Raw genomic sequence first — 25,930 nt, forward strand, 5'->3', positions numbered from 1 at the left:
GATCTTTTTCAGAAGCTCTTCAGGCAGGATCTGCTAGTGGCAAGCCTATTTCGAAATTTCTTACTTGCAGAGAGAATAATGAGATCTTACAACTGCACCCCAGTCAGCAGTCCTCGTTTACCTCCAACGTACATGCATGCCATGTGGTAAGTTGACCCCAGAAAATTACCTCATGCTCTGGGTGCTTTCCAGAGTGACCAAGCAGAGGTTTCACAGTTGTGCTGTCATGCAATGTTATTATCACCTATTTCTTTACAGTGCCTTTTTGTGATTAATATGTGGATCTGATATGAAAGTTCACAAGGCAACATAATATACGTCTCCAAACATCTTTTCTAGGCCATTTGTGTTTCCTTAATAAATGTCATTTTTAACACCCATTTTATTTATACTTATATGACCCCCTGCCTCAGAATCTCTGCTGTATCAACCATTGTGGGGTTTTATTCTGGATGTAAAGCTATGGTTATAAAGAGAATCCCACCAGTTAGAATTGTTTAAACTTAAAATACTTCCATTTTCTGTAAAATCTCCATTATCTCAGCTGCCTATTAACTAATCAGAGATTTTTCAAGAAATCAATTCTATATATTTATTTTGCAGAAAATAACTTGATAAGTTTCCACAGCCACCCTCAGAGATGCTAATGGAACATGCTTTCAGTCATGTGCAGACATGACATTTTCCTTGCCAAAGTAAGCCCCCATTCATCTGGAATTCTAGCTGAAGACTTCCAGAGGAGAAGGCATAAACATCAGACAGTCTTCAATATCCTTCATATGAGAAAGTAAACAATGGTAGCAGCTGTCATCTGGTTGAAAATAGTGGGGTTTTACCTATTTTTTTGAACCTGAGAATGGAAGGATTAATAGGAATCTGGGAATGCCTGAAGATTGCATGCCTACACCACCAACAATCCCACCCCTGCTTTAAAAGCCTTTAAAGAATCATCCAGACTAGCTAAATATATACTTTCACATATCCTAGTCTTGATATGCACGCTACATATGTCCACAAATGAGTGCACAGTTGTCTGAAATGTTTCTTCCTGTCATCTTGGTTCTTTCTAATGTGATGAATGCGGACATAAATGGCACACTTATTACCAAGAGTCTTTTAAATTAATCTCTGATTAGCAAACACTCATTGACTGAAAGCAGGGGTACAGGAGGTGGGATGATCCATCAATTTTCCGTGTGATTTTGAGGCCTCTCTAATTAGAGACATAGTAATGCAGTGTTTGAGTAAGCCCTAACCTAGCAGAGTCCGGTTTATATGGTTTCAGTGAAAGTTTTCACAGCTCTGTAAAAGTTAATAGATAAAATGACCCAGCGACACTCAATCTGCTTGAATTTCCAAAACATCATTGGAGACAATCTCTTCAATGTGGTTGTTGAACAGAGTTACAAAATTAGTGCAATGTGTGGTCTGTGATGAAAAGTAGCATCTGAAATAACAATAAACAAGAGGCATAGCATAATGAGGAACTGGTCTAGAGGAAAGATTTGTGTGTATCCTCTATATAATCATTTCTGGAAAGCAGCAGAGAGTGAGTAATAAAAGTAAACCTTAACTGAAAACAGAGTTGCTTCTGTAATGAGAATGAAGGCTTAAAAGATTTAAATTGTATTGCAGATAAGGAAGTGATAGATCTAATTAGTAAGAGTGGCTTAGATTTTCCAGTTAGCAGCAGGAGCACACAATATGAAGTAACAGATGCCCCTTCACAGAGTTTTATGTATGAATTGACATGGGAGCTATTTCTGCATATGCCATTGGAGAATATTCCAACTATTCTATAACCAGCAAGGCAGGGCTGGTTGTCTTTTCCACCTGATCAGCAGCCAAACTAGTGGCAAGTTTTCAGAGATCAGTGCATTCCAACAGAGATGATGACAGATCCAGGAGCCAAATAGCAGCTTGTAGTCAATGACTCCCTATTGCAGCTAAAATTACATGGAGAGGAGGAGGAAGATTAAAACTGGGTCAGAAAAACTTTTATCTCTGAAATATTAAGGAAAAAAAGTACCATAAGAGCAAAGATAGGGGAAAACAACTGTTTCACTCTATACAATTAAAAAACTGGGGCAAGTGTGTGAGAAATGTGACTATTACAAAAAAACAAAACAAAACAAAACAAAACTTATTCCAAGAACAAGTCCGTTCAGTTAGTGGATAATTTATTTAGATTTCTTTCTTTCAAGTTATTTCAAGAACTTAAGATATAATTCTGCTGTATTAAATATCCAATGCAATATATTATGCAATGGACAACACGTTAGATAACTTTGGTTGATAGGCGCAAAGAAATTCTAACCCTGTTCTATGTTTTAAACCATAGATAATGTTTACCCATAATGGGAAGCCAAATATTCTGGCTCAATAAAGGTAGGATATGCAGGAGCAGCATCCAAATAAATGGAGCCCATTTGTTCTCTTTGTGGGAGCAGGAAATCTAAGATTTGGTTTTTTTTAACTAGGAATTATGATTTCTTGTTTCCAAATAAGCCAGGATCAAATTTAGCTTACTCTGGCTTTTCTTTGCAAACGAAAATTCAGGAAGGACTCATCCCACACTTTCTACAAGTGCGTTGATGACTAAAAAGGCTGATCCAAGATAAACAAGTCCGGTTGCAGAAAGCACAGAATGTCTCTTTGGGTGATATTTCAAGTTGTGTTTCTTTCTGCATTGTTGTTTCTCTTCAAGACTCGTTCGGTGTGAGTTTTTGAAAAAGGCTGCAGCATCATGGATAGTGCATCTCCATGCCTCCCAATGCGAGGCCAGGGCGGACCATTCTTGGTGATCAATTGGGCCAAGCCTGAGATGTTGTTTCAAGGAGTCCTTGTATCTCTTCTTTGGGTCGCCCCTCTTACGCTGAACCGTGGCAAGTTCACCGTAGAATACTATTTTTGGGAGGTGATGGTCCTCCATCCTAGAAACGTATCCTGCCCAGCACAGCTGCGTTCTCAATAGCATGGCCTCAATGCTGGTGATCTCAGCTTGCTCAAGGACAGCAACATTCGTCACATATTCAGTCCAGTCTATATTTAGAATTGTGCGTAAAAAGCACTGATGAAAGCGTTCAAGGAGTTGTAGGTGTTGGCGATAGGTGGCCCATGTATCAGACCCATAAAGGAGAATAGACAGTACAGTGGATCTATGCACCCTGATTTTTGTGCTTCGCCTCAAGTGTTTGTTACTCCAGACTCTTTTGTGAAGCCTTCCGAATGCATTGTATGCCTTTGCTAATCTGTGATTGATCTCTTTATCAATCTTGACATCTGAGGAGATGATACTTCCCAAGTAGGTGAACTGCTGAACGGACCTAAGCACAGATTTGCCTACAGTGATGTGAGGATGGTAGTGTTCATCCTGTGGTGCTGGCTGGTGGAGAAATTCCATTTTCTCCAGACTGACTTCCAGCCCAAACAGCTTTGCAGCTGTTGCAAAGCAGGATGTTAGGCACTGCAGAGCTGCTTCTGTATGGGCAACAAGGGCAGCATCGTCAGCGAAAAGCAGCTCACGCTCTAGATAGTTTAGAGTCTTAGTGCGAGCCCTCAGACGGCTTAAGTTAAACAAGCTACCATCGGTACAGTAGCGTATATAAATGCCGTCATCTTCTTTGAGATCTGACGTAGCCCTTTGAAGCATCATGCTGAAGAAGATTGTAAATAAAACTGGAGAGCGAACACAACCTTGTTAGAGCAGAATGACGCTCAGGAAGTCTACTATCTGCAGAATCTTGAATGTTTGTGATGTTCCAGCATGCAAGTGTCAGACTATTTGCACATTTGGAGGCCGGTGTGTGCCTTTGTTTCTTTGTCTTTGTTTGACCACGTGAGAAGATGCCCGTTGGCCAACCGGGTGGATGGATGGGATGAGCTTTCGTTAGGCCACCTTTTCTAGGCCCCTCTCCATATGGAGCAAGCAGTGCTCTCCTTAAAAAAGGCTGCTTGGTCATTCAGGATGCTGCCGAACAAGACTGTTATCTCCCGGGTCAGCCTCAGATGACCAAAGTCCTGAACCGCCTGCATGCAGGGTTGGGTCTGCAGCTTCCAGTGCATCTTTACACCTGCCATTTCGTCCCTCGCCTATCGCTACAGGGCTTTTTCGGAGATTGGATGTATCCTTCGAGCCTGTGCAATGGATTTTTCTTGTGGCCTCACCCTTTAAAAACCAAAGGTTCGTCTGCTGTGGCCTAGCAAGCTTGGACGGTGGCAGCGAGGACCTCAGGTCATGGGTCTGGTTAGAGTTTCCTTCTCTTAGATGGCTGACCTTAGGGGGTTAGACGAGCACCATCTGCCCAGGTTTGGGATTAGAGTTTTCCTTCTCCTAGGATGATTGCCATAGGCTAGAGAGCTCATCCTGCCCTTTGATGCTCTTGGTCAGACCCTTCGGTTGTGACCTGTCTGGCATGGGAGACCCTACTGGTGGTTATTATACCACCGCCAACATAGCTCACAACTTCATTAGGGTACGCAAGCCTCTCCCCCACGACAAGGGGGCTTACAAATGTTGGCTTGTTTTGGTGGGATGGGTAATTCCAGTGGGCGTGATGGCCTGTTTTCAATTCTAAGAACCCACAACAAGCAGCATCTCCCTTGAACCATAGAAAATTAGCCAAAAATCCCAACCAGAAACAGAGGGCTACATCTGGTTGTAATTTGGAGATATTGGGAGCATGTTGGCAAATATTTTTATTTAAACTGCAGTTCCTGAAAGCCTCCAGAAGCTGCAAATGTCATTTAAGAGGGATCCTATTCTCCCCCAACATTTCATTACAGTGGCCTTGAGAGGAGTCTGGGATAAGCATGGAGGTTGTAACCAAAACAACAACAACAAAAAAAAACAGAACAAAACATGGGGACTCCACATAGTCTGTGCTTCTCCCATCACTGAACTTAGGTAAATTTGAATTTAGCTTTAAAAGGGCAGCATTAATAAGTATTTAATTATTTTTCAATTCCCACATTTAAGTTTCCACACTGTATGAAACGATGAGTGAATTGTCTTCCTTTTATATATAAACCTGTATATTATCATAACAGTTTAAATTGAATATGCTCAGCACAGAGTCAAAACAATTAACCTTCACCTCTCCACCTACTTCCCTACTGTGGAAAAAATAATAAAGCTAAGTTTTGTTCTCTTAAATAATAAAAACAATGAAAAAGAGCTCATATTATATTTTGAATGTTTGGTGGCAGTGCTGGCATTACTTCTGAGAAATGGCACTACTCTTCTATAATATAAATAAATAATTTGCTTAGGCACATTGGTTTCTAACACATTCATCTCTTTGCCTTGGAGATCTGATGTAAAATTGTAAAAATTATTCTATTTCTCCACTTGAAATTTTATGTTTATTTTTTATATATAATATTTTATAAAATATATGTATTGAGGGACTTCCTGCTCCATGCTTTCTTAGCTGCACTGTTTTCTCAGTCTCTTCTGTAGATCAGATGATGGCAAACCTATGGCATGGGTGCCAGAGATGACACGTGACGTCATTTGGCCTGGCACCCAGCAGAGAGTAGGTGGAACAAGAGTGTGCACCTGTTCCTCCTCCTCCCAGACCTTTCCTGGCCTCCAGCTGCCTCTCCGGAGACTGGGAAAGGCGCAAGGGGAGAAGCCCCCCCCCCCCCGCAAGTCTTTCCCTCGAGGGCAGAAGTCCCACACCTGGCACTGGGTAAGACCTGGTGCCGGTAATACTTTCAGTTGGGGCACTTGGCCCCAAAAAGGATTGTCATCACTGGGTTAAGGAATATTTGGCCATAGAATCCTATCCATTCTGCTGTGACATTTACCCTAACCCATGTAACTATTATGTTGTAACCAAACTGTGGATGAAGCATCATTCTGGGAGAAAAGAGGAGAAAGATTTGGTAGGCCACCATGTGCTGTGATCTTACTGCATACATGTGCAATGCATACAGCCTGCCTTATCTCTGGATAATAATCTTCTCACTTGTTGTACATGGTTCTCCATGCTTTACATTAAATTTACTTCCATATAAACATGATTGACATGTTCTACCTTAGTCACACAGTTCGCTCCGCTGTATGAATCAATAATAGTCACAGATATTTACTTCCCATTTCTCTTTCTATCTTGTTCTTTATTCAGATGATTACAACATTGCTTCTGAGCCTCTGTATACATTAAATATATCAGGTAATGGTAAACAATGATAGAAATACAAGCATATACCTATCTTACCTCAAGGTTTGTGTGCTCCTTTTTTCTTTGGTTTGGACATGAAGAGGATTTTTGAGGCTGTGGTTCTGCTTCTCTGTAATTTCTTAAATCAAACAAATTTCAGGCTATAGGGCTGCACCCAGATTTAAGGTTGGTTTAGTATTAGACCTGTTGGAATCAATGAGAAGTAAATTAGTCACAACTAAGGCTTGAGACACACCGGCCAAAAGCGGTGTGCCGGTGCCAAAACTAGGGTTCCAGAGCGTGTGGCAGCTGCATGCTCCGGAACCCTAGTCTGTACAGGCGGCAGCATCATGGCGATGTCCTGTCCACATGGGCGCCGCCATGATGATGATGGCGTGCAGTGTTTGCACGTTGCTGAGCATTGCTTATGTCACGAGTGCGTCAATGGTGCACTCATGATGTACACGACGCGCCCCAAGAAGAACCCGGAAGAACCGGGTTCTTTTTACTGCAGAGGGACGCCGCACAGTTTGGTGACTGTGGTGTCTTTCCGCAGTTAAAATGGGCAACTCCAGCTTGCCGTTTCAGAGCAGTCTGTACTGCCCCTAACTTAATATATGTTGCTTTCAGTTGGACTACTGTTAAGTGTGACTATGTTTTACGAGTACATATGACTAAGTCTGGATCCAACTTGTGATTTTTGAAGTTAGCTCATTTTCTGTAGCCATAGTTAAAATTAACTTGCATTGGAAAATGATAGTTTTCAGGAAATATAGTTTTTTATAATTGTATATTATAATATCAGTAACAGATTTGGTTTTACATATTTACAGTAATAGGATAAGGTTTAAATAGTTGCTTTTGTAAATTAACAGTCTTGTTTATTTGATTATTTGTTACAGTTTATATAATGTCTGCAAGTGTTAAATAGTCTTAGGTAATATTTTGTTTTTCTTCTTCACCCTTACCTTTATTTTTTATTTTTTTATGTATAAGTAATTTGTGGTCTGTGGCACAATCAGTGGCTAATCTAGATCTGATTTTTGTGTTGACCATCTACTGAAGTCCATGCATATAGTCTCCTTTGCCACCGGTGATGGCTGCAAAGGTTTCGCCGTGGGTGGTGGAAGCAATTGCCACCCGTCCTTCTCTCTGCTTGCTCGCCCTTTCTCTGTCAGCAGCAGCCATGTGGTTTTCAGCTGTGAGTCAGAAGAACTATGGGAAGAAGCCAAGGACACAATTAAGGAAGAATGCAGAAAGACAGTAACAGTGGCCAAAAAGAAAGGGAAGAAACATTGAAGATGAAACACTTTGTGTAATAAAGGAGGAAAGGAAGGCAAAAGTTAAGAGAGATTGAAACAAAACCACAACCATGAATGCAACCGTGCAATGACTAGTGTGTAAAGATAAAGAAAACTGTCACAATGATAAATGCAGAGAAATAGAAGAGAACAACAAAAAAAGGAAGAACGAGGGACCTCTTCCACAAAATCCAAGAACTAAAAGGGAAATTCAAATCAAGGGCCAGAATGCTCTGTGATAAGAAAAGGAACATGCTACAAGACCAAGAAGAAATAAAAAATTCTCGAGGTAATACACAGAAGAGTTATGCAAAAGAGACGAAAAAATAAATAAGGTATAGAGCGAAAATCCATACAAAGTTGAATCCCAATTTCTTCTTTTTTAATTTTTGTTTAAAAAATTTAAAAACCATATACATACCTACAATAACTCACATTTATACATTTATAAACTTCCACACTCGATTCAAATTTCTCTTGGTTTTCCCTGATTTTCCTCTTCCCCTTGACACACAATGACATCCTTTTTTTTCAACTCTAGTTATTTCTTCACTACTTTAGTTTTATCTTCTGTCCTCTTATTTTTCATTCAAGATCATTCAAATTTGTTTTATATTTCTATGCAGCTATACGTACACTTTAATCCAATTCCTCTGTACATTCCTTACCCTCTAAACAAAGACCATTATCTTTTTTTTCCTAGCTATCCCCCACAAATAATACAATGGACCCTTGTTATCCGCTGGGGTTTGGTTCCAAGATCCCCCGTGAATAACAAAATCCGTGGATGCTCAAGTCCCATTAAATATAATGACATAGCAAAATGGTGTCCCTTATAAAAATAGAAAATCCAATGTTTGATATTTGAAATGTATACTATTTTTGAACATTTTCAAACCGTGTATGCTTGAATCCTTGTATAAAAATCCGTGTATAAGAAGGGCCGACTGTATTTTATTCTCTTTTAAATTCTATGGTAGCAGTTTCTCCCTACTTTTGTGCTAAATACTGTATTATTTTATCCCAGTCTTCTAGATTTTTTTAACCCCTTGTTTTTTTAAGCTTCTTGTTAACTTATCCATTTCTGTGATTTCATACATCTTAAACTCTTGTTCTTCTATTTTTGTATTCTATTGCTCTTCCAATATATGAATCCCAACTTCTAAAAAGGGAATTGGAAGCTGCAATAAGAGAAATTGGTAAAAGCATAGCGCCAAGAACAGACGATAGTCCAATTGAACTGCTACAATGCACAAAGACAGAAGCATCAGGCCCATCCTGGACTTAAGAGGCCTTAACGAATTTCTCTCCTGTCAACGTTTCCGTATGGTAACTCTTTCCTCCATTCTCCCCCTACTTCATTAGGGACTCTGGTTCGCAACCATCGACTTGAAAGATGCCTACTTCCACATTGGGATCCGCAGCTCCCACAGGAGATTCCTCACCTTCGCCATCGGGTCCGACGCGTACCACTTCAATGTCCTCCCCTTCGGCCTTTCCACAGCCCCGAGGGTCTTCACGAAATGCATGGCTCCGGTAGTAGCATATTTACACCAGAGAGACTTCAGAGTTTTTCCCTACCTGGACGACTGGCTGCTTGCGGCCCCATCCAAGGAGGAGCTGCAAGAAGCAACTTGCTTCACCCTAGGACTTTTGTCTCCCTCAGGCTGATAGTCAAGAGGGAGAAGTCTCACCTCGTCCCGTCAAGACGGGTCAAATTCATCGGTGCCATCCTCAACTCCGAAGATTGCACCACCTATCTCCCTCCAGACCATTTCCAGGCTCTGAAGTCGGCTGTCGTCACTTTCCTATCCCACAGGAGAATGAAGGTTCGGGATGTCCAAGTGGCTCTGGGTCACATGGCGTCGACAATGTTCGTCACTCCATGGGCAAAGCTACGGTCCAGGCTTCTTCAATCATGGTTCCTCTCGGCCTTCAGTCCGACGGAAGACCATCCCTCCAAGCGTCTCTCCATTCCGAGACCGATTGCCCACTCACTTCATTGGTGGCTAGTCTCCTGAAACACCTGCGTCGCCATGCCTTTTTCTCCGCCCCAGCCGGATGCCATACTAACCACTGATGCATCCCTAGATGGATGGGGTGCACACATGCTCAGCCTCCTGGTGAGGGACAGGTGGTCCACAGAAGACCATCTCTCCATATCAATGCACTCGAGATGCTAGTGGTCAAAAAGGCCCTAAGGGCATTCGAACGCGTTATCAGCAACAAGGTAGTTCTCCTCTAGACGGACAACACGACCATCATGTACTACCTAAACAAGCAAGGTGGCACCAGATCCAGGACATTGCTGAAGATCGCCTGGCGAATTTGGAACTGGTGCATCCCGAGACAGATCCTACTTCAAGTGATCCACCTACCGGGACAAGACAATGTCTTGGCCGACCAGCTCAGCAGGTCTACAACCACCTGCCACGAATGGTGACTCCATCCCAAGACAGTCGCCAATCTTTTCCGTCGATGGGGGATTCCCCAGATAGACCTCTTTGTGACAGTATACAACAGGCATTGTTCCCAGTTCTGCTCCTGAACGCCCTCCAACGGATCCCTCGGAGACGCTTTCGTGTACACCTGGACAGAAGGGATGCTCTGTGCCTTCCCTCCCTTTCCACTGATTACCAGGGTAGTATCCAGGATGGCATCGGACAGCTCGAACACGATCCTCATCACTCCCTGGTGGCCGAGATAGCCGTGGTTCCCATCTCTGCTCCACCTCTCCAGGAGGAACTTTCTCTGACTCAAGCCCCGTCCCGACCTGCTTACGATCCAGGACATCGAGGGCCTACCGTTGGTGGCGTGGAGACTCCGTCCCTAGCCTCACTACTGAACTCGATGCGGACGGTCATCCTCGCTGCTCAGAAGCCTTCGACTCAGAGGTCCTACGCCTCCAAGTGGAAGAGGTTCCTGTTATTTCTTACCGAAAAGGACCTCTCCCCAACCCAGGTGATGACTCTGGTAGTGCTGGAGTTCCTTATGGCACTTCTCGATGCGGGGCTATGCCTCACCTCCATTAAGTGCTACCTCTTGGCTATTTGCTCTCACTTCCAATTTGGGGGCAAACCTTTTTTTTTCAGGGACCCTCTGGTAAAAAGTTTCCTGAGAGGATGTGGGAACCTTTATCCTCCTACCACGGTACCGACCCCGGCTTGGAGCCTGGATGCGGTGCTGTCTGCCTTACAATCCAAGCCCTTTGAACCTATGGCCACAACGGACTTGAGACTATTGACTTGGAAGACTGCCTTCCTTGTGGCCATCACTTCTGCCTGCCGTGCGGGCGAACTTTGTGCCTTACGGAGGGACCAGCCTTTCCTTAGGGTCCATAAGGATAAGGTCCTCCGTACCGACATCACCTTTTTGCCAAAAGTGGTCTTGGCTTTCCATTTGTGTCAGGACATTGTGTTGCCTACCCTGGCCTCGAACCCGACCACTGAGGTCGAATGCAGTCTACACACCTTGGACGTTCGGAGGGCTTTGGCCTTCTATTTGGACAGAACTGCGGGTTCGAGTCGTTCCGAGAGACGGTTTCAGTGCTACTCGGAACCGAAGAAGGGACTGCCTGTGTCTGCACAGAAGTTTTCCAAATGGGTGGCTGGTACCATCCACCTCTGCTATGAACTATTGGGCAAGCCTCTCTCGGCCAGGGTTCGGTCCTATATGACCAGGGCGGTAGCAGCATCCTCCGCTTTCTTGACTGGGGTCCCTTTGGAGGATGTATGCAAGGCTGCTGTTTGGTCCCAACCAATTACCTTTATCAAACATTATAGGCTGGACGTCAGGGCCAAACGGGATGCAGGTTTACATTAAATTGCACTGTTTCCATGTATTCTTGAACATGTTTATAATCTACTGTGTTCCATGTTCTCAAATGGTGTGTTGTACCGAAGCTGATCCATCATAAAGCTGATGATTTGCACTACATTATGTATTTCTTGCACATGTTCACAATCCATGTGAAGTTTGACGGGCTCTTATTACAGTCTACCTCATGTAGATCTGGAAGATTCATTAAGGCCTTGTGCAACCCTCTCTCTGGTTCTTGTACTTTATCTTGCACAGATTTTTAATGTGCCTTACCTCGCACAGGGTTTGTATTATGTATATCACACTCCTAGTGTTACTGCTGTGGTACAAAAATGACTGACACAGGTTCTTGGTTTCAAAGAGTCTATTGTTAAATAAACCAACCCTGTTTGAACCTTACTTTGTCTCAGGACATTCCCTCCGCCACTTACCTAAGCTTGTCAGTCTAAACCCATTTGTATTATTCGCAGAGACCACGAAGAAGAAGGACAGGTTGCTTACCTGTAACAGTATTTCTTCGAGTGGTCTTCCGCGAATACATACAAATCCCGCCCGTCCTCCCCTCTGTCCTGTTCTTATTGGCTAATTATCATGTCGCTCATGCGGCGCAAAACTGCGGAACTGGGGAAAGAGCGGGAACACAGGGGCCTTATAACGGGTGGGCGGGATTACGGCCAAAAAGTTTCCATATGTTGCAAAGTGTACTTTGCCCAGTGATTCTAGAAGTTTCTGAACAGCACTGCACAGGCGCAGTGAAACCCATTTGTATGTATTCGCAGATGACCACTCGAAGAAATACTGTTACAGGTAAGCAACCTGTCCTTATGATTCCTTGTCCACTAATAATATTAAGGCTTTTTGTTCCATTAAATAATTGTACACATTTTATTTACTGATTGGGGCTGTATGTTTACCCAAGAAAAGACAGTTTTCTTGCAGGTAATCTAGTAATATAGGAGCTGTCTTTAGCTTTGAAGCTTACTTACCCTTTTCTAATGAATAGAGAAAAAGTTGCAGAGAGCTGGAGCAAATTTATGTCATGTGTCACATGTCAGATGAACAAATTTGCCTTCGACAATACTTGTTGTTGTGTCCCTTCAAGTCATTTCCAACTTATGGTGACCCTAAAGTAAACCTATCATGGGGTTTCTTGGCAAGATTTGTTCCGAGGAGGTTTGCCATGGCCTTTCCATGAGGCTGAGAGCATGTGACTTGCCCAAGGGCAAATTTAATTTTAAAAAAAAAAAAATACCCTCACTTGTCAGCCTGCCAGGGGAAACAACTTTTAAAAATTCCTTTTAACATGAGATATCCTGCCTGATCTTGGAAACTAAACATGGTTAGCCCTGGCTCGTACTTAGACAGGAGATTGCCAATGGGTACCGGGTACTGTAGGCTATATTTCAAAGGAAGAAGCTGGCAAAACCACTTCTAAGCATTCCTTGCCTAAGAAAACCCTATAAAATTTGTGGGGTCATCATAAGACAACATGTGTATGCGTGAAGGCACGCATACACATACACTCCAAGTTTATCGCTACTGAGCTAGAATCCTATCTTATGAATAAATGTGCGCAAATCTGCATTCTTAAGATACTAGCAGTCAGTGATCCCAAATGCTAACCACTTCTCTATTGTTGCTGCCAAGGACCAAGACCCAAAAGGCAACAGGAACAAACAAGTAGGCAAGGGGAGCAAGTCGGATCATCCCTTTTTTCTTCATCCTACAAAGTAATACCCTAAATCAGACATTCTCTCTTTAGAATCAAGTAGGTAAGGGGCCTAAATACCCTAAGCTAAGCAGGGTCAGCTCTGCTTTGTACCTTGATTGGAGGCCATCAACAAATACCAGGTGCTGTAGGCTATATTTCAGAGGCAAGACCTGGCAAACCACCTCTGACTATTCCTTGTCTAACAAAACCCTGTGAAATTCATGAGCTTGCCATAAGTTGAAGGCACATGCATACACACAAACAACCAAAGAAGGTGAGTGTTTTAGCTCCACACACACACACCATTGTTATTTCTGTACTTACGTAGAAAGTGAAAGGTCTGAAGAAGAAATCCACTTCTGCTTTGGGAACCAATCAGTAGTTCCTTACACTTACTTACTTACTTACTTACTTACTTATTTCCAATAGTTATATCCCTCCTTTCTCTCGCAGTGGGATTCACTTAAAGGAGGCTTATGTCTTCAGACTCTCCACAGAGGGAAAGCAATGACAGAGGACAGAACTAGCATGTTTTCCTCTTCACATATTTTTGTTGTTAGGTGCCTCCAAGTCAATGCTTATTTATGGCAACCCTGGCAAAGGGTTTTCTTGGAAGAATTTATTCAGAAGAAGTTTGCTGTTGTCTTCCTATCAAGCTGAGAGAGTGTGATTTGCCTAAGGTCACCCTGTGAGTTTACATAAAGGAGCAGAAATTCAAACCTGGTCTTGAAGAGTATGTATAAACCTTTATTTGAGCCTAAACCATGAATATCTGCCTAGGGCAGTACTGTAGTTCTTAAACTTTTTATCCTTGTGATCCCTTGTGCATCTATCCCCTGCTCAGTATAGCATATGAATAAAAATATTTTGTTTAGTGTGTGTATTTTTATTTGCACATTTATGTATATGAATATTTTAACTTGTTAGGAAATAACATTGTTCAAATTAGAAGAGTTTTATTTAAGTAAATTCAATTTTTAACTCAACTCATGTGTAAATTTTATGTATAAAAAGTTTGGGAACAGGAAGAGGAGGAAGATAAGGGCTCCAAGTCTTGCACCCTCCCTTGAGCAAGTCTCATACCTCTCCCTCCCCAGGGGGGTCTTGCCCCACACTTTGAGAACCACTGGCCAAGGGATTTTATCAGCCTACTTTCAGTGGAGGTAACTACTTGCTTTACAGGTGCCAGCGATTCCTGTGTGACTTCCAAGGAAACATTGGAATTTTCCTCATCATTGCCTTTTATTCTGTTCAAAGTTTGTATGCTGGAGGAAGCAACGTCCAGTCTTGTCAAAATAGGTTCTGGACTTTCAGGAGTTGCCCACCCCTTTATTATAGCTAAGTGGTTTCTGATAGGTCAGTACTCACAGCACAAAGGTAGCACATGGCGTTATTAGTGAGGCCTGCTAAAACCATAGAAAATATCAGATGACTGTCCAACAACCATACCAAACACATTGAATCTCACTGAATCTCCATTTTATTCATTCATAGCTTCTCTAGAAAATATCTGTACTGACATTCACTTGAACAGACACTCTTAGAGCAAGATAGTTTGACTATAGTTGGCATGTGCAGGAAACCCAAATAGGACAAAGCATTGCTTTATGGTTGCAGAAACAACTATGGTAATAATTTGCTCATTTTACTCAGTATGACTGAAATATTTAAAAGACTGTTTCAGAAATCTGTGATGTAGTCCTGCAGACTAGTGTCATTGCCTGTAGAATAGAAGTGTCTTATAGTTACATTCTTTTAGCAGAAATTCCATTCCAGTATTCAGAAGAAAACTTAGCAGGCTGAGAGATAAGTAATTCTTTGCCAAAGCACAGAATTGGACTAAGCCCATTTGCAAGGCTCAGTCAGCTCAGAAAAGTAAAGCAAAACCAGATTATATCTGCCAAAATACAGTGTGAAAGGTGAGGACCAAAGTGAGCCTTTGTAATTGTGTTTCATTTCTGTAAAAGGAGAAGTGTCTGTTTACAAATCCAAACAGCCTACAGCTCAGCCTAATAAATCAGTCTTTAAGGAAATCTGGAAGTTATCTGAGTTCCTTTACTTACTTATAAAGCTAACTATTGCTATACCTCAAGAGGTTTAAAGTAGAGGCAAGTTTTGAGAGACTGGGATAAATTATTCAAAAGCATATTATACTTTTGTAGTATGTGTATTTGGAATGAAGGAAGATGGAATTTTCAGTAGAGGAAGTAAACACTTTATAGTCTGAAATAAAACACTGGTGCCATTTCCTCTAGGGAAAGAGGGAAGCTAATGACAAGAATTACAGTCGCCTTTTCATGCTTAACTTTTTGATGTGGGAAAATACTGGGTCTGTGTTTTTTTGTTTTTTAAATGTTTCTTCATAGCTATAGTGTGTGTTTTAAAATTTTATTCCATTTTTATTGGAATTGATTGATAAAGATAGCTGGAGCCTTCTTAGAGCTGCACTTAGGGCTGAATGTTTGTTTATAAACATTCTTCAATGACAGAGGGTGTTTCTCTGCTGATGATTTAATTAATTGCCCCAAATAGAGCCTATTTGTGCTTAATCGTTGGAGGGGGGGGGGGCAGAATACCTATTGATTAGTTCAAACCTAGTTATTATTTTACTGTTTATTCTTTGGTGCTGAACATGTGGCCCTCCAAAAATTGAGACTACAGCTCTTGCCAGCCCTAGCCTGCATAATCATTTGGAACATAAAAATTGCCACACAACAACATCTAAAGAGATATATGTTCCCCATCTCTGAATTAATGGGTTAAATTAACATTCAGCTACATTTGAAAACATTATTTGTCCCAATCCAGAAAACTTGCAGAGGTAGCTGTGTTGGCCATTTAGTAAATTTTTTAAAAAATCCACCAAACAGTGATACCTTTATTGGCCAACCAAGATGCACAATATACTTTTTGCAAGGTTTCAAAGCTCCACTGGCTTGTTCATCAGGCAAGATGAAACCAAAACAGGAGAAAAATTAGAGATGTTAGTAAGATGCCTCACAGGATTATTCTTTGTATAATCAAAGAAATCAAAGGCATAAAAATTAAAGGGCAAGAGCACAAGCTCAAGGCCTTTGCTGATGATTTGGTCTTGTACTTGGAGAATCCACTCTCTGGCATCAGTAAGCTAATAAATGTGATGAATACGTTTGACAAATTCTCTGTCTTCAAAATTAACAGAAAGAAAACATTTATATTATCAACAAAACCTTTGAAATTGGAAGCAACATTACCAAAGGTGAAGTCTGGATGTAAAATCAAAAAGAAAGTAAAGTACCTAGGAATCTGCTGTGTGAAAAGAAACCCAGATTTATTCAAAAATGAACCATTGTGGAAAAATCTAAAGAGAGAGAGAGAGAGAGACTTGGTCTAAACTCAGACTCTTACCAGCAAAAATAACGGCTACCAAAATGATTATCCTTCTTAAATTAAACTTTCTATTTCAAACCTGCCCAATAATAATAAGCAAAAACCTACTTAACCAATGGCAAAAAGAAATTTTATATGGGCTGGTTGGAAATCCAGAATAAAATGGAAAACAATTATGAATTAGGATGACTTTACTTTATGAATTATGTAAACAGGCTACTGTTTGAGATAAAAAAAAATAAGATAGTCCCGGTAAATCAGAAAACAGAAAGCATTAAACAAAGCAAATCTTAGGAAACCTGGTATAAAGGCAGTCAAGATTTGTTTTGAGATTGGATTGTATAGCATTGAATGTATGAACTGAATGTTTGCAGTTGTTTATATGTGTATGTTTGTTTGTTATATGTTTGTTTTATTTAATGTGATTTATGTTGTTTTAGTCTAAATTAAAATTAATAAAAAATAAAAGGATTTTTTTAATGTGCAGACTTTTATGTTGACTGTAAAATTGAGCTATACAGAGGCAAAGTATACCAGATAATAGTTTGAAGCAGCTCTGTTGCACAACATGTGTCCTTCACAACAAAATCAGTTGGACAACAGTAAAAAACAAAACTTGAAATCTGTATGATGTCCAGATCTTGCTGAGAGAATATCAGATGCTCTTATGCTTTTCATTTGTTAGCAGGATATCTTAAAATGAGATGGGCTAGGATTAGTGACAGCAGTATTAGGAACTTGTGCTAAAGATGGAATATGATACTATGATTCCATTTTATTTAACACTCTTTGTTTCCCATGTTACAAATGACAATTTAAAAAATTAGTTTCCAGTTACTAAAATGATCCAAATATCTACTTGCATAAGTGGAAGCTCTGTTCATGCCCAGGAGTGGGATGATCTCCTTCTATTGCACACCCCTGTACATGTTGGACAAAGTTCTGGAGTATCTCCTTTTAAGTGTGTGTGAAAGACTATAGACTGAGAGATTAATAGCTCCCCTTCCTGCATGGGTGGAAGTGCTTTTGCCAATGTACACAGGTTTTTAATGTAAACAAATATTCTGATTATATTTTGTCATTCTCTTATTGTTATGAAATTCTTCTAAAGTGGAAGCCCTACTTTTCTTTTCTTCTCCATGCTAATTAAGAGGAACTACTAATAGGCTCCATATCCTGCCTGATCTTGGAAGCAAGGTCAGCCTTGATTAGAACTAAGATGGTAAACTGCCAAAGAATACCTGGTGCTATAGGCTACATTACAGAGGATGAGCCTGGCAAATCACCTCTGAGTATTCCTTGCCAGGCAAAAATTTATGAAATTCATAGATCACTATAAGTCAACAGAAAACTTTAAAGCTATAAATACACATTCTTGGCCTTCTTGTTTTGTCACTTCTTTAATGAACCTTCAGTTTTGCCTCTAGATAGCATTTCCCCCTGTGGTATTCATTTTGTGGGCTTTTCCTTGACAATGGCCCATTTTGCTTGAATATTTGTATCAGTATTAACATTTTGGTGTACTGGTTTAAGAGTTGGACTATAACACTGGAGACCAAGGTTTGAATCCCCACTCAGCCACAAAAACCTAGTGAGTACCATGGCCAAGTCGGACTCTCTATGCCTCAGAAGAAGGCAATGGCAGACCTTCTCTGAACACATCTTGTCAAGAAAACTCCATGATAGGTTTGCCTTACGTTAGCATAAGTCAGAAAATACTTGAAGGTATTTCAACAACAAAATTTAACATTTGTAGGTGGGGTTACTTGCTAACAAATCTTGCACTGTATTCTGTGTCCCCCCGCCCCCCAATCCAATAGGAATGCATGTTCCTTGGGGCAAGCAGCATATAGGAAAATTGATTGAGTCCCTGTGAAGCAATTTAGATTAATCACTAGCTCATTACACTGCTAAAGGCAGTTATGTAAATTCTGAAACTGTTGAATTGATTATGGTTTTCAGAAAGATTGAGTAATATGGACTCATATGACCACATTGATTTTTAATGTTGTGTTTATAGAAAAAGACATTTGCTCTTGATCTGCTGGAAGCTCTTTTCAAATACTGTTGGTTTTCTCCCTGATAAACATTTTTTAAAGCTTTCTAAAATCTAACCTTGTGGGAACTGCTTTCAGCTTCTCCTTTTCTCTTTCTTTCTGGTAGAAATATTCATGTTCTTTACCTTAAATGGCTTGGAGATGTTCAGCGTCTAAGCAGCACATGTCTGCAAATGACCTACGCTGGTGTCTCCTTCAATTTGTAGCAGCACAAATTAGGATTGTAAATGTGTTTCTTTTCATGACCCTTCCTCAACCCTGAGCAGTAAAGTATAGATAAATAGCATTCATCTCAAAACCCACGGGATTATTGGCTCTCACTAACTATTGAGGAATTATTATTGCCTATGGGTCGGTCTTTGTTTATTACCCCTGAAGTTGGATAATATTCTTCACCTGAAGCTTAAAAATACAGTAGTGTACCCTCTCAAAATTTGTAGCCAAACATTAATCATACCCCGCTGTGGGATCTGAGCTGGGATATAAGTGAAAAAATGGTTACTAAAACTGAGGAACCCGCCCTGATCTTAGACTACTTGGGTCAGAGTGGCCACTTAAGGTGATGATGTGACAGTTGCAAGATTTCTCAAGCAGCAGCCAGGCAAAGCTTAGCCAAAACTGTGCTTCAGAAAACAATCATTTTGCCTTCAGAATCTCAGCCTCCTCTGTTGTTTTAGCTCACAGCTAGTAACACTAATATCCAGTGAACAAGAGCTACTTTTGTTTTGTGTAACTGGCTGAAATGCAGTTATCACCCAGCAGCATCTGAGAATAAGATTGTCATATTGCCAGTTGGCTGGATTTCACCCAGATTATACAGATATGCTCCATAATCCAGGAGTTTGAATGATATTATTTCAGTTGATTTCAGCCTGCATTGAGGTCTAGTTAGGGCCTTTGTTGGTTCTTCTGTACCTCCCAGTAGCTTTCAAAGCTATCAGCCATGTTATCTGTGTGGGTCACATTGCTGAGATGGAATTTAAAAGCAATGTTTTATAGTGTCTCCCTCTTTCTTTGAGAGACAAAGACATGAAGTGATTCTGAGGGGTTCCCTTTGTTCTGTGTGGTCCCTTATGGCTCAGTTCTGGCCTTCATGCTATTTAACACTCCTGGAAAAGGCTGTCCAGAGTTTTGGGGTCTGGTGCTATTAGTATGCAGATAAAACCCAACTCCTTTCTACCTCAGTCTAACAAAGCCATTTCAATTCTAAACTGGTACCTGTCTTCACCAATGGGTTGGATATGGGCAAACAAATTGAAACATAATCCAGAGAATAAAGACGTGATCCTGGTCAATGAAAAACAGATTAATGATTTACACTTTAGTTACATCCTATTCAGATTACTGCAATGTGCTTTACCATTCCCCAATTACAGTTACATTAAAATTCTGGATAAAGTTTTAAAGTGGACCAGGAATAGGGTTGCCATAACCCGGCTGCAACCGGGATTTTCCCGGTTTGGGCGGCACCGGGCCCCTCCCGTCCCGGGTGCTGCCAAAAACCGGGACAACACCGGTTGCAGCCGGGTTGGCCGCAGCCTGCGGGGCCTCGCTGCCCTCCTCCTCCTCCACCACGCATGGTCGAGCGGAGGAGGCGGAGAAAGAGGAGGGCAGCGAGGCCTGGGGCGGAGGAGGCGAGGTGGAGGCGGCGCCTCCTGTGTGCAGCCACGCCACCCTCCCCGCCTCCCCTCCCTCCTTCCTGGCCTCTGAGGAGGCCTCGGCCCCCTTAGAGGCCGGGAAGGAGGAGGAGGCCGCCCGCGTTATGTCGATCGCGGGCAGCCCCACGGGCTCCTTCCTGGCTTCTAAGGAGTCCTCGGCCCCCTCAGAGGCCAGGAAGGAGCGCGCGGGGGGGGTGGGGGTGTTCTGCATTTTTTTCTTTTTAAAAATGTCCTACATTTTAAAATGTTGTCCTACATTTATCCCGGTTTGGAGGTCCTGACTTATGGCAACCCTAACCAGGAAGCCCCTTTTGCAGATGGTTTTCAGCTTTTTGGTATCTCTAGATGGAAAGCAGTGTTCATCACCCATTCTCAATGTCACTTCTACCATCAACTATAGAATTGTCCCTTTTCCAGTCTCCCAACTGCATTTTCCTTTAAAGAACTCATACCAAAACTTGAAAGAGTCATATGCAGATCGATTATCGTGACTGTTAAACAATGCTTTAAAATGTTGCAGTACAAGTTATTACAACCGTATCTCCTCCCCGTCTTCTAATTTTCTGCCAATGGTTTATTTGATTTGCCAGCCAAATGTACCCCATTGAGAAAGGGTGGGCAGAAGGTAGCTCTCCAGGTGCTTTGGACTTCAGCTCACATCATTGCTTTTCAGCATAGCTGGTGGTGCAGGATTATGGGAGCTGAAGTAAAAAAAAATCCCTATAGCTATGTTCTGTTCATTTCTGTTCTACAGAACACATGTCATGCCACAGCAATAAAGATCACTTCAGTTAAACTGTCCTCCTTCAAACTCACTGCTTAGCCAGTTCCTTTGTTCAGTTGCATGCTGAAGCTTCATATGCATTCAACTTGGATGAAGCTGAATGTACGTTGCATTTGCCCCAGCAAAGCATCACAGGATAGTACTATCACTAAACAATTTCAAGTGAGCACTGTATCACTTTTTTTTTTAAAAAAAAATCTGTCATAACAGCTTTTGAGGCTACAATAGATAAAACTATAGTAACTATATATAGTCTTGACAGTCTGCGGCTAGCCTTGTTTTCCAAAAGACCACAGCCTGAGGATTACTTGCAAGCAGGAAATTGTCATGGGCAGAGTTGCATAACCATTTCCCACTCAACCACATCTGCTGCATAATGTACAAACTAGGTCTTTAGATTTAGGGAAGTGGAATATGGCAACCTTAATTGCATTTTCAATTGTACAAGCCTAGTGTGAAAACTTGAAGGAATCCATTGTTCATTGCAGTTATTTATCTATATACCTTCAGAATAAGAGCTTCCAAAAAGGGATGAACCAAGTCTTTGCAGCATGGTTGAATGCTTTAATATCATGGTCGGTTGAGCCCAGAAATAGGATATAGATTTAATTGTAATAATTGACTTTTATCTCTTGTCAAAGTCTGGTATAAATGTCTCCCACAACTGTTTCCCATTATATTTTCCTGTATCCTGAGTGTTTATTGAGCATAGGGGAACCATTTGTTCCTTTTGCTTTGAAATTGTTTTGAGTATACCCTGATTACCTCATAATCATATAGGCAGCCTGTTGTGAAGAGGAGGGCCATTACTGAAGGAGCCATGAGGATGTGGAGGAGAGTGGGTAGATTGGGGGGGGGGGATCTATGTTGTGTTTCTGTGGAGAAGAAATTGTGAGTTTCCTTTATTTTTTGTGTAGATTATTTTCTGGACACAGGAAACTGGCTGCTTTTGCAGTGGCTAATATCCTGAGTATAACACAGTTGATTAAGATTTAAGGAACATATTTTTTAAAATAGTTCAAGTTCAGTGTATTTATTATTTCTGTATATAAAGATTGCGAGAAATTGCTTAGCTTGTTAAAGGTAATATTTTATAAAGAAAACATGGTCTTTAAATAATAGCTATAGCAAGTAAATTTTTATACTGCTTATCAGTGCACTTAAACACTCCCTAAGCAGTTTACAATTGTAAGCTAATTGCCCGCAACAAGCTGAGTTCTCTTTTAGCAACCTCGGAAGGATGCAAGCCTGAGTCAAGCTTGAGTCCTTGGCTGGGATTGAACTCACAACCTTTCAGTTTGTGTGTGAATGGCTGCAGTACAGGCATTTAACCACTATGCCACTTGGGTTCCTAATAATGCCTTCCTTCTTCTATTCTTAAAAGAAAAGACCATTGAGGGGAATGTCTAGCTCACACTCCTGTTATCTTACAATATCTGGTTTTAAGGTTTTTTAGTGGGAGACAAACAACAGTTAGGATAGGACAGGGGGAAAGACAGAAGTGATTTTTAAATTGATATTCTGTCAAATGCAAAATATATTTAGGAAACTTAAGTAAATAAAAATGTTGTCATGTTGTTGAGGCAGCTGAGTGATTGTGCCTGTAGTAGAGTTCATGGAGGGTCTTTTTTTAAAAAAAATATTTAATTAAAACAATGGCCAATAAAGAGGCATGTGTGCATGCATCCAAATAGTTCTCTCTTTCCAAGAAAGTAGTGTGTATCCCTAAGACTGACAAATTGCTACTTCATTTCCCATGAGTGGTTGTAAACCTGTGATGTCACCTTTATTTCCAAGTGCAGAGCTATGGCAATTTCTTTGACCCTTTATAGCAGGATGGCCTTTTCTACTGAACAGATGGACTATGTGGCCTCCCTCCCCCAGGTTACTGTGGGTTTTCCATCTGTTCAGAATTGTATTTAATAGAGCAGCATCAAGGTGTGGAAGGAGCTAGGTTATACTCTACTCCGAAAAGGGCTTTCATCATTATCTTCTGACTTTAATAATAATCTTTGAACTACTGGAAGGCACACTACAGATAAGATCAAGAATCAACATGTAAACAATTCAGGCTGCATTGGAATGGTATCTGTTGAAAGGTTGCTTCTAACACTTAAGCAAAGACACAGTACAGTCCCTGCATATGCAAGCAGAGGTTTCAAAAAGGCTCTGATTATTAATAAAATAATTCTGTCAGACCTAGGAAAATGAAAATTTGTCTTCCCCAGTTCACATAAGATAAGCTCAGTGCCTCAGGAGTGATGTGTTTTATGTGATTTGAAACTTGGAGTACAGGATTTTAGGTGGACATGAAGATACCAATTGCAGTTAATGAGAACATTAAGGACCACTTCAGAAATGACTGCCAACATTAAAGGCAGAACAAGCACCTCCTAGTCTAAGCAGACTGTACACATTGCATGACATACTTGTTGTCTAAACCCTATGAAGATTAAGCATAAATTATAAATTTTAAAGTGCAAGGTACCACCCTTTCTAACCTCAGAGGAAATTTGTTGTTTGTGTTGTAACTCACTGACTGTTTCTTCCACACAAGGGATCCTTGCCTGGATGATGAGATTATCTTCAGACCCTTCTTTAGTATCTGCATCCACACTGCAGAAATAATCCATGGTGACACCACGCTAACTGCCATGACTCAATGCTATTATATCCTGGGATTTGTAGTTTTGTGAGATATTTAGCTTCCTCTATCAGGGAGCTCTGGTGTCACAATAAACTACAAGTCCCAGGGATTTATAGCATTGAGCAATAGCATTTAAAATGCTGTCAGCCTGGACTATTTCTGCAGTGCATGTGCAGCCAGTAGATAAGATGAAATAAATGATGGCGTGAGAGAAGGTATTTTCAGGGGTAGCACTCCACCTTTGGAATTCCCCTCTCTGCTAGATTTATGAAACCCTGATCTTTTATGTTTGTGATGCCTAGTGAAAAGTCTGCTTGCATCAGGGTTGCATATGAATGGGCAAACATTTTATCTTAATGGCACAGAAGTGTCAGTGATCTTAAAGCTACAATTGATGAATTGTTATTTTAGAGAACTAATAGGAATGTTGGTTAATTCAGTATTAGTGTTTTATTGATCTTATTTTTGTACTATTATATTATTTTTATTGATATAATCCCACCTCAATCCTTGGAAGAGGCAGGAAATATAAATAAACATTATTATTATTATTATTATTATTATTATTATTATTACTATTACAAGCTTTGCTAATGTTCTGTGTTACTGTTCTAAAATGAGGAGTTGTTTAAAATTGTTTAATTCGAAATAGATAGCTGGCCTGAAAAAAAATCTAAAAATTGAATAGTATAGTACAGGGGTAGGCAACCTTTTTGAGCCGGGGGCCGGGTTGGTGTCCCCCAGACAATGGGGGGGGGGGGGGATAAATAATTAAATAATATAGGACAACATTTTCAAATGTAGGACACATTTTTGAAAAATGGAGGACATGCAAAATTTTTGAGATGATTTTTAAAAAATGTTAATATAAATGCATGTTTCTTAGGCGTGATCAAAATGGAGGACATTTGGGCATTATTCCTAGACAGATGGCAGAAATGGACTTCCCTTTCTGACCAACACCCCCCCCCCCCCATTCCAAACAGCACATTTGGGCATTGAACATGGCTTTACTTAAGATGGCCTCTTGCATATTTCAGAGGCTTATTGCATAACCAAACTCTTTGGGTTTCACACTCAACATGGGTTCACATGGCTATGCATATTGAACATGTCAAGTTCAATATCACAGTTCTTGCACCAAGTGTACTTCTCAGAAGTGTGTACTTGGTCAAGGGACTTTGGTTTTTCTTCACTGTGCATGAGTTTCTAAAAATCACAGCAATTTACATTGGCCTTGCCTCAGAGGCTTTCTGATATCAAGATCACCATTAAAGAACCAAAAACACACAGAAAAGGCACTTTGGAAAGTCACACTCTCTTGGCTTTAGAAACGGTGCGTGCATGCCTCTCAAGCTGACTCTCATCATCATCATCATCATCACACTATCACTGTCAAAACAAGGGAGACTTGTTAGCATTCAAAGCACCCAAAACACACTTTGGAAGGTGACACTCTCTCGGCTTAAGAAACAGTGCCTGCATGCCTCTCAAGCTGACTCATATCATCATCATCATCATCATCATCATCATCATCATCATCACCACACTATCACTGTCAAAACATGGGAGAATTGTTAGCATTAAAAGCACCCAAAATAAAAATTTAAAAAACCTTGAGGTCTTTGGCCACTCACCACCTCTTCCTCCCTCCTCTTCCTCCTCCTCCTTCTGCTCCCCCCTCCTCCTCCTCCTCCTTCTGCTCCCCCTCCTCCTCCTCTTCCTCCTTCTCCTCCTGCTCCTCCTCCTGCTCCCCCCTCCTCCTCTTCCTCCTCTTCTTTCTTCTCCTCCTCCCCCCTCCTCCATGCACCGCGTGGCCTGGGGGCGGGGCAGAGGAGGCAAAGGAGAAGGAGGTGGGCGGCGCGGGCCCGTGCGGGGAGGCTGGGAAGGCGGCGTGGGGCTTCCCCCTTTGCCTCCTCTGCCCCAGGCCGCACGGCCCTCCTCTTCCTCCTCCACGCGGTGGAGGAGGAGGAGGAGGAGGAGGCAGGACCGGGCTGGGGCCGGTCCTGCCGCCTCCGTGAGTCACATCCGGCCCGCGGGCCAGGGGTTGCCGACCCCTGTTATAGTATAACCTCAGGTACATAAGTAAGTACTAAACTAATATTTCTTGTATCCCTCCTGTTTCATATGTAGATCTATACATTGTAGCAGGTATAGTTAGCATTTCTGGTATTTCATACATTTTTTGTTGAATTAGTTGTGTTTCACCTCTAATGTTTCCATCTTTCTCCAGGCAAGCTTGGGACCTCGCTGTAGATATATGCCTTTCTCAGTTGCCTACTATAATAGAAGAGGGAACTGCATTCAGGGTAAGTGTCTAAATCAACACATATATGAACCGCTCTGTAGAAATCACCCTAAAAAATTCTTATATTTATACTTGTTATACTAAACGTTATTATTCAGCAAGAATCATC

General features: G+C 41.3%; 1 protein-coding gene across 3 annotated transcripts in view; it reads left to right on the top strand.

Moving 5' to 3' along the window:
- RPTOR (regulatory associated protein of MTOR complex 1) overlaps nt 1–25,930 on the top strand; it is a 539,367-nt gene that overhangs the window by 294,153 nt on the left and 219,284 nt on the right. For all 3 annotated transcript variants that reach the window (XM_089539327.1, XM_089539336.1, XM_089539347.1), the window contains exons 9-10: nt 2–146; nt 25,747–25,822. In XM_089539327.1, the coding sequence (XP_089395453.1) occupies nt 2–146; nt 25,747–25,822 (221 nt within the window). The remainder of the gene's footprint in view (nt 1; nt 147–25,746; nt 25,823–25,930) is intronic.

The sequence above is a fragment of the Sceloporus occidentalis genome, unplaced genomic scaffold, assembly GCF_023333645.1.
Source record: "Sceloporus occidentalis isolate IW3139 unplaced genomic scaffold, rSceOcc1.0.p SCAF_1, whole genome shotgun sequence".
Lineage (NCBI taxonomy): Eukaryota > Metazoa > Chordata > Lepidosauria > Squamata > Phrynosomatidae > Sceloporus > Sceloporus occidentalis.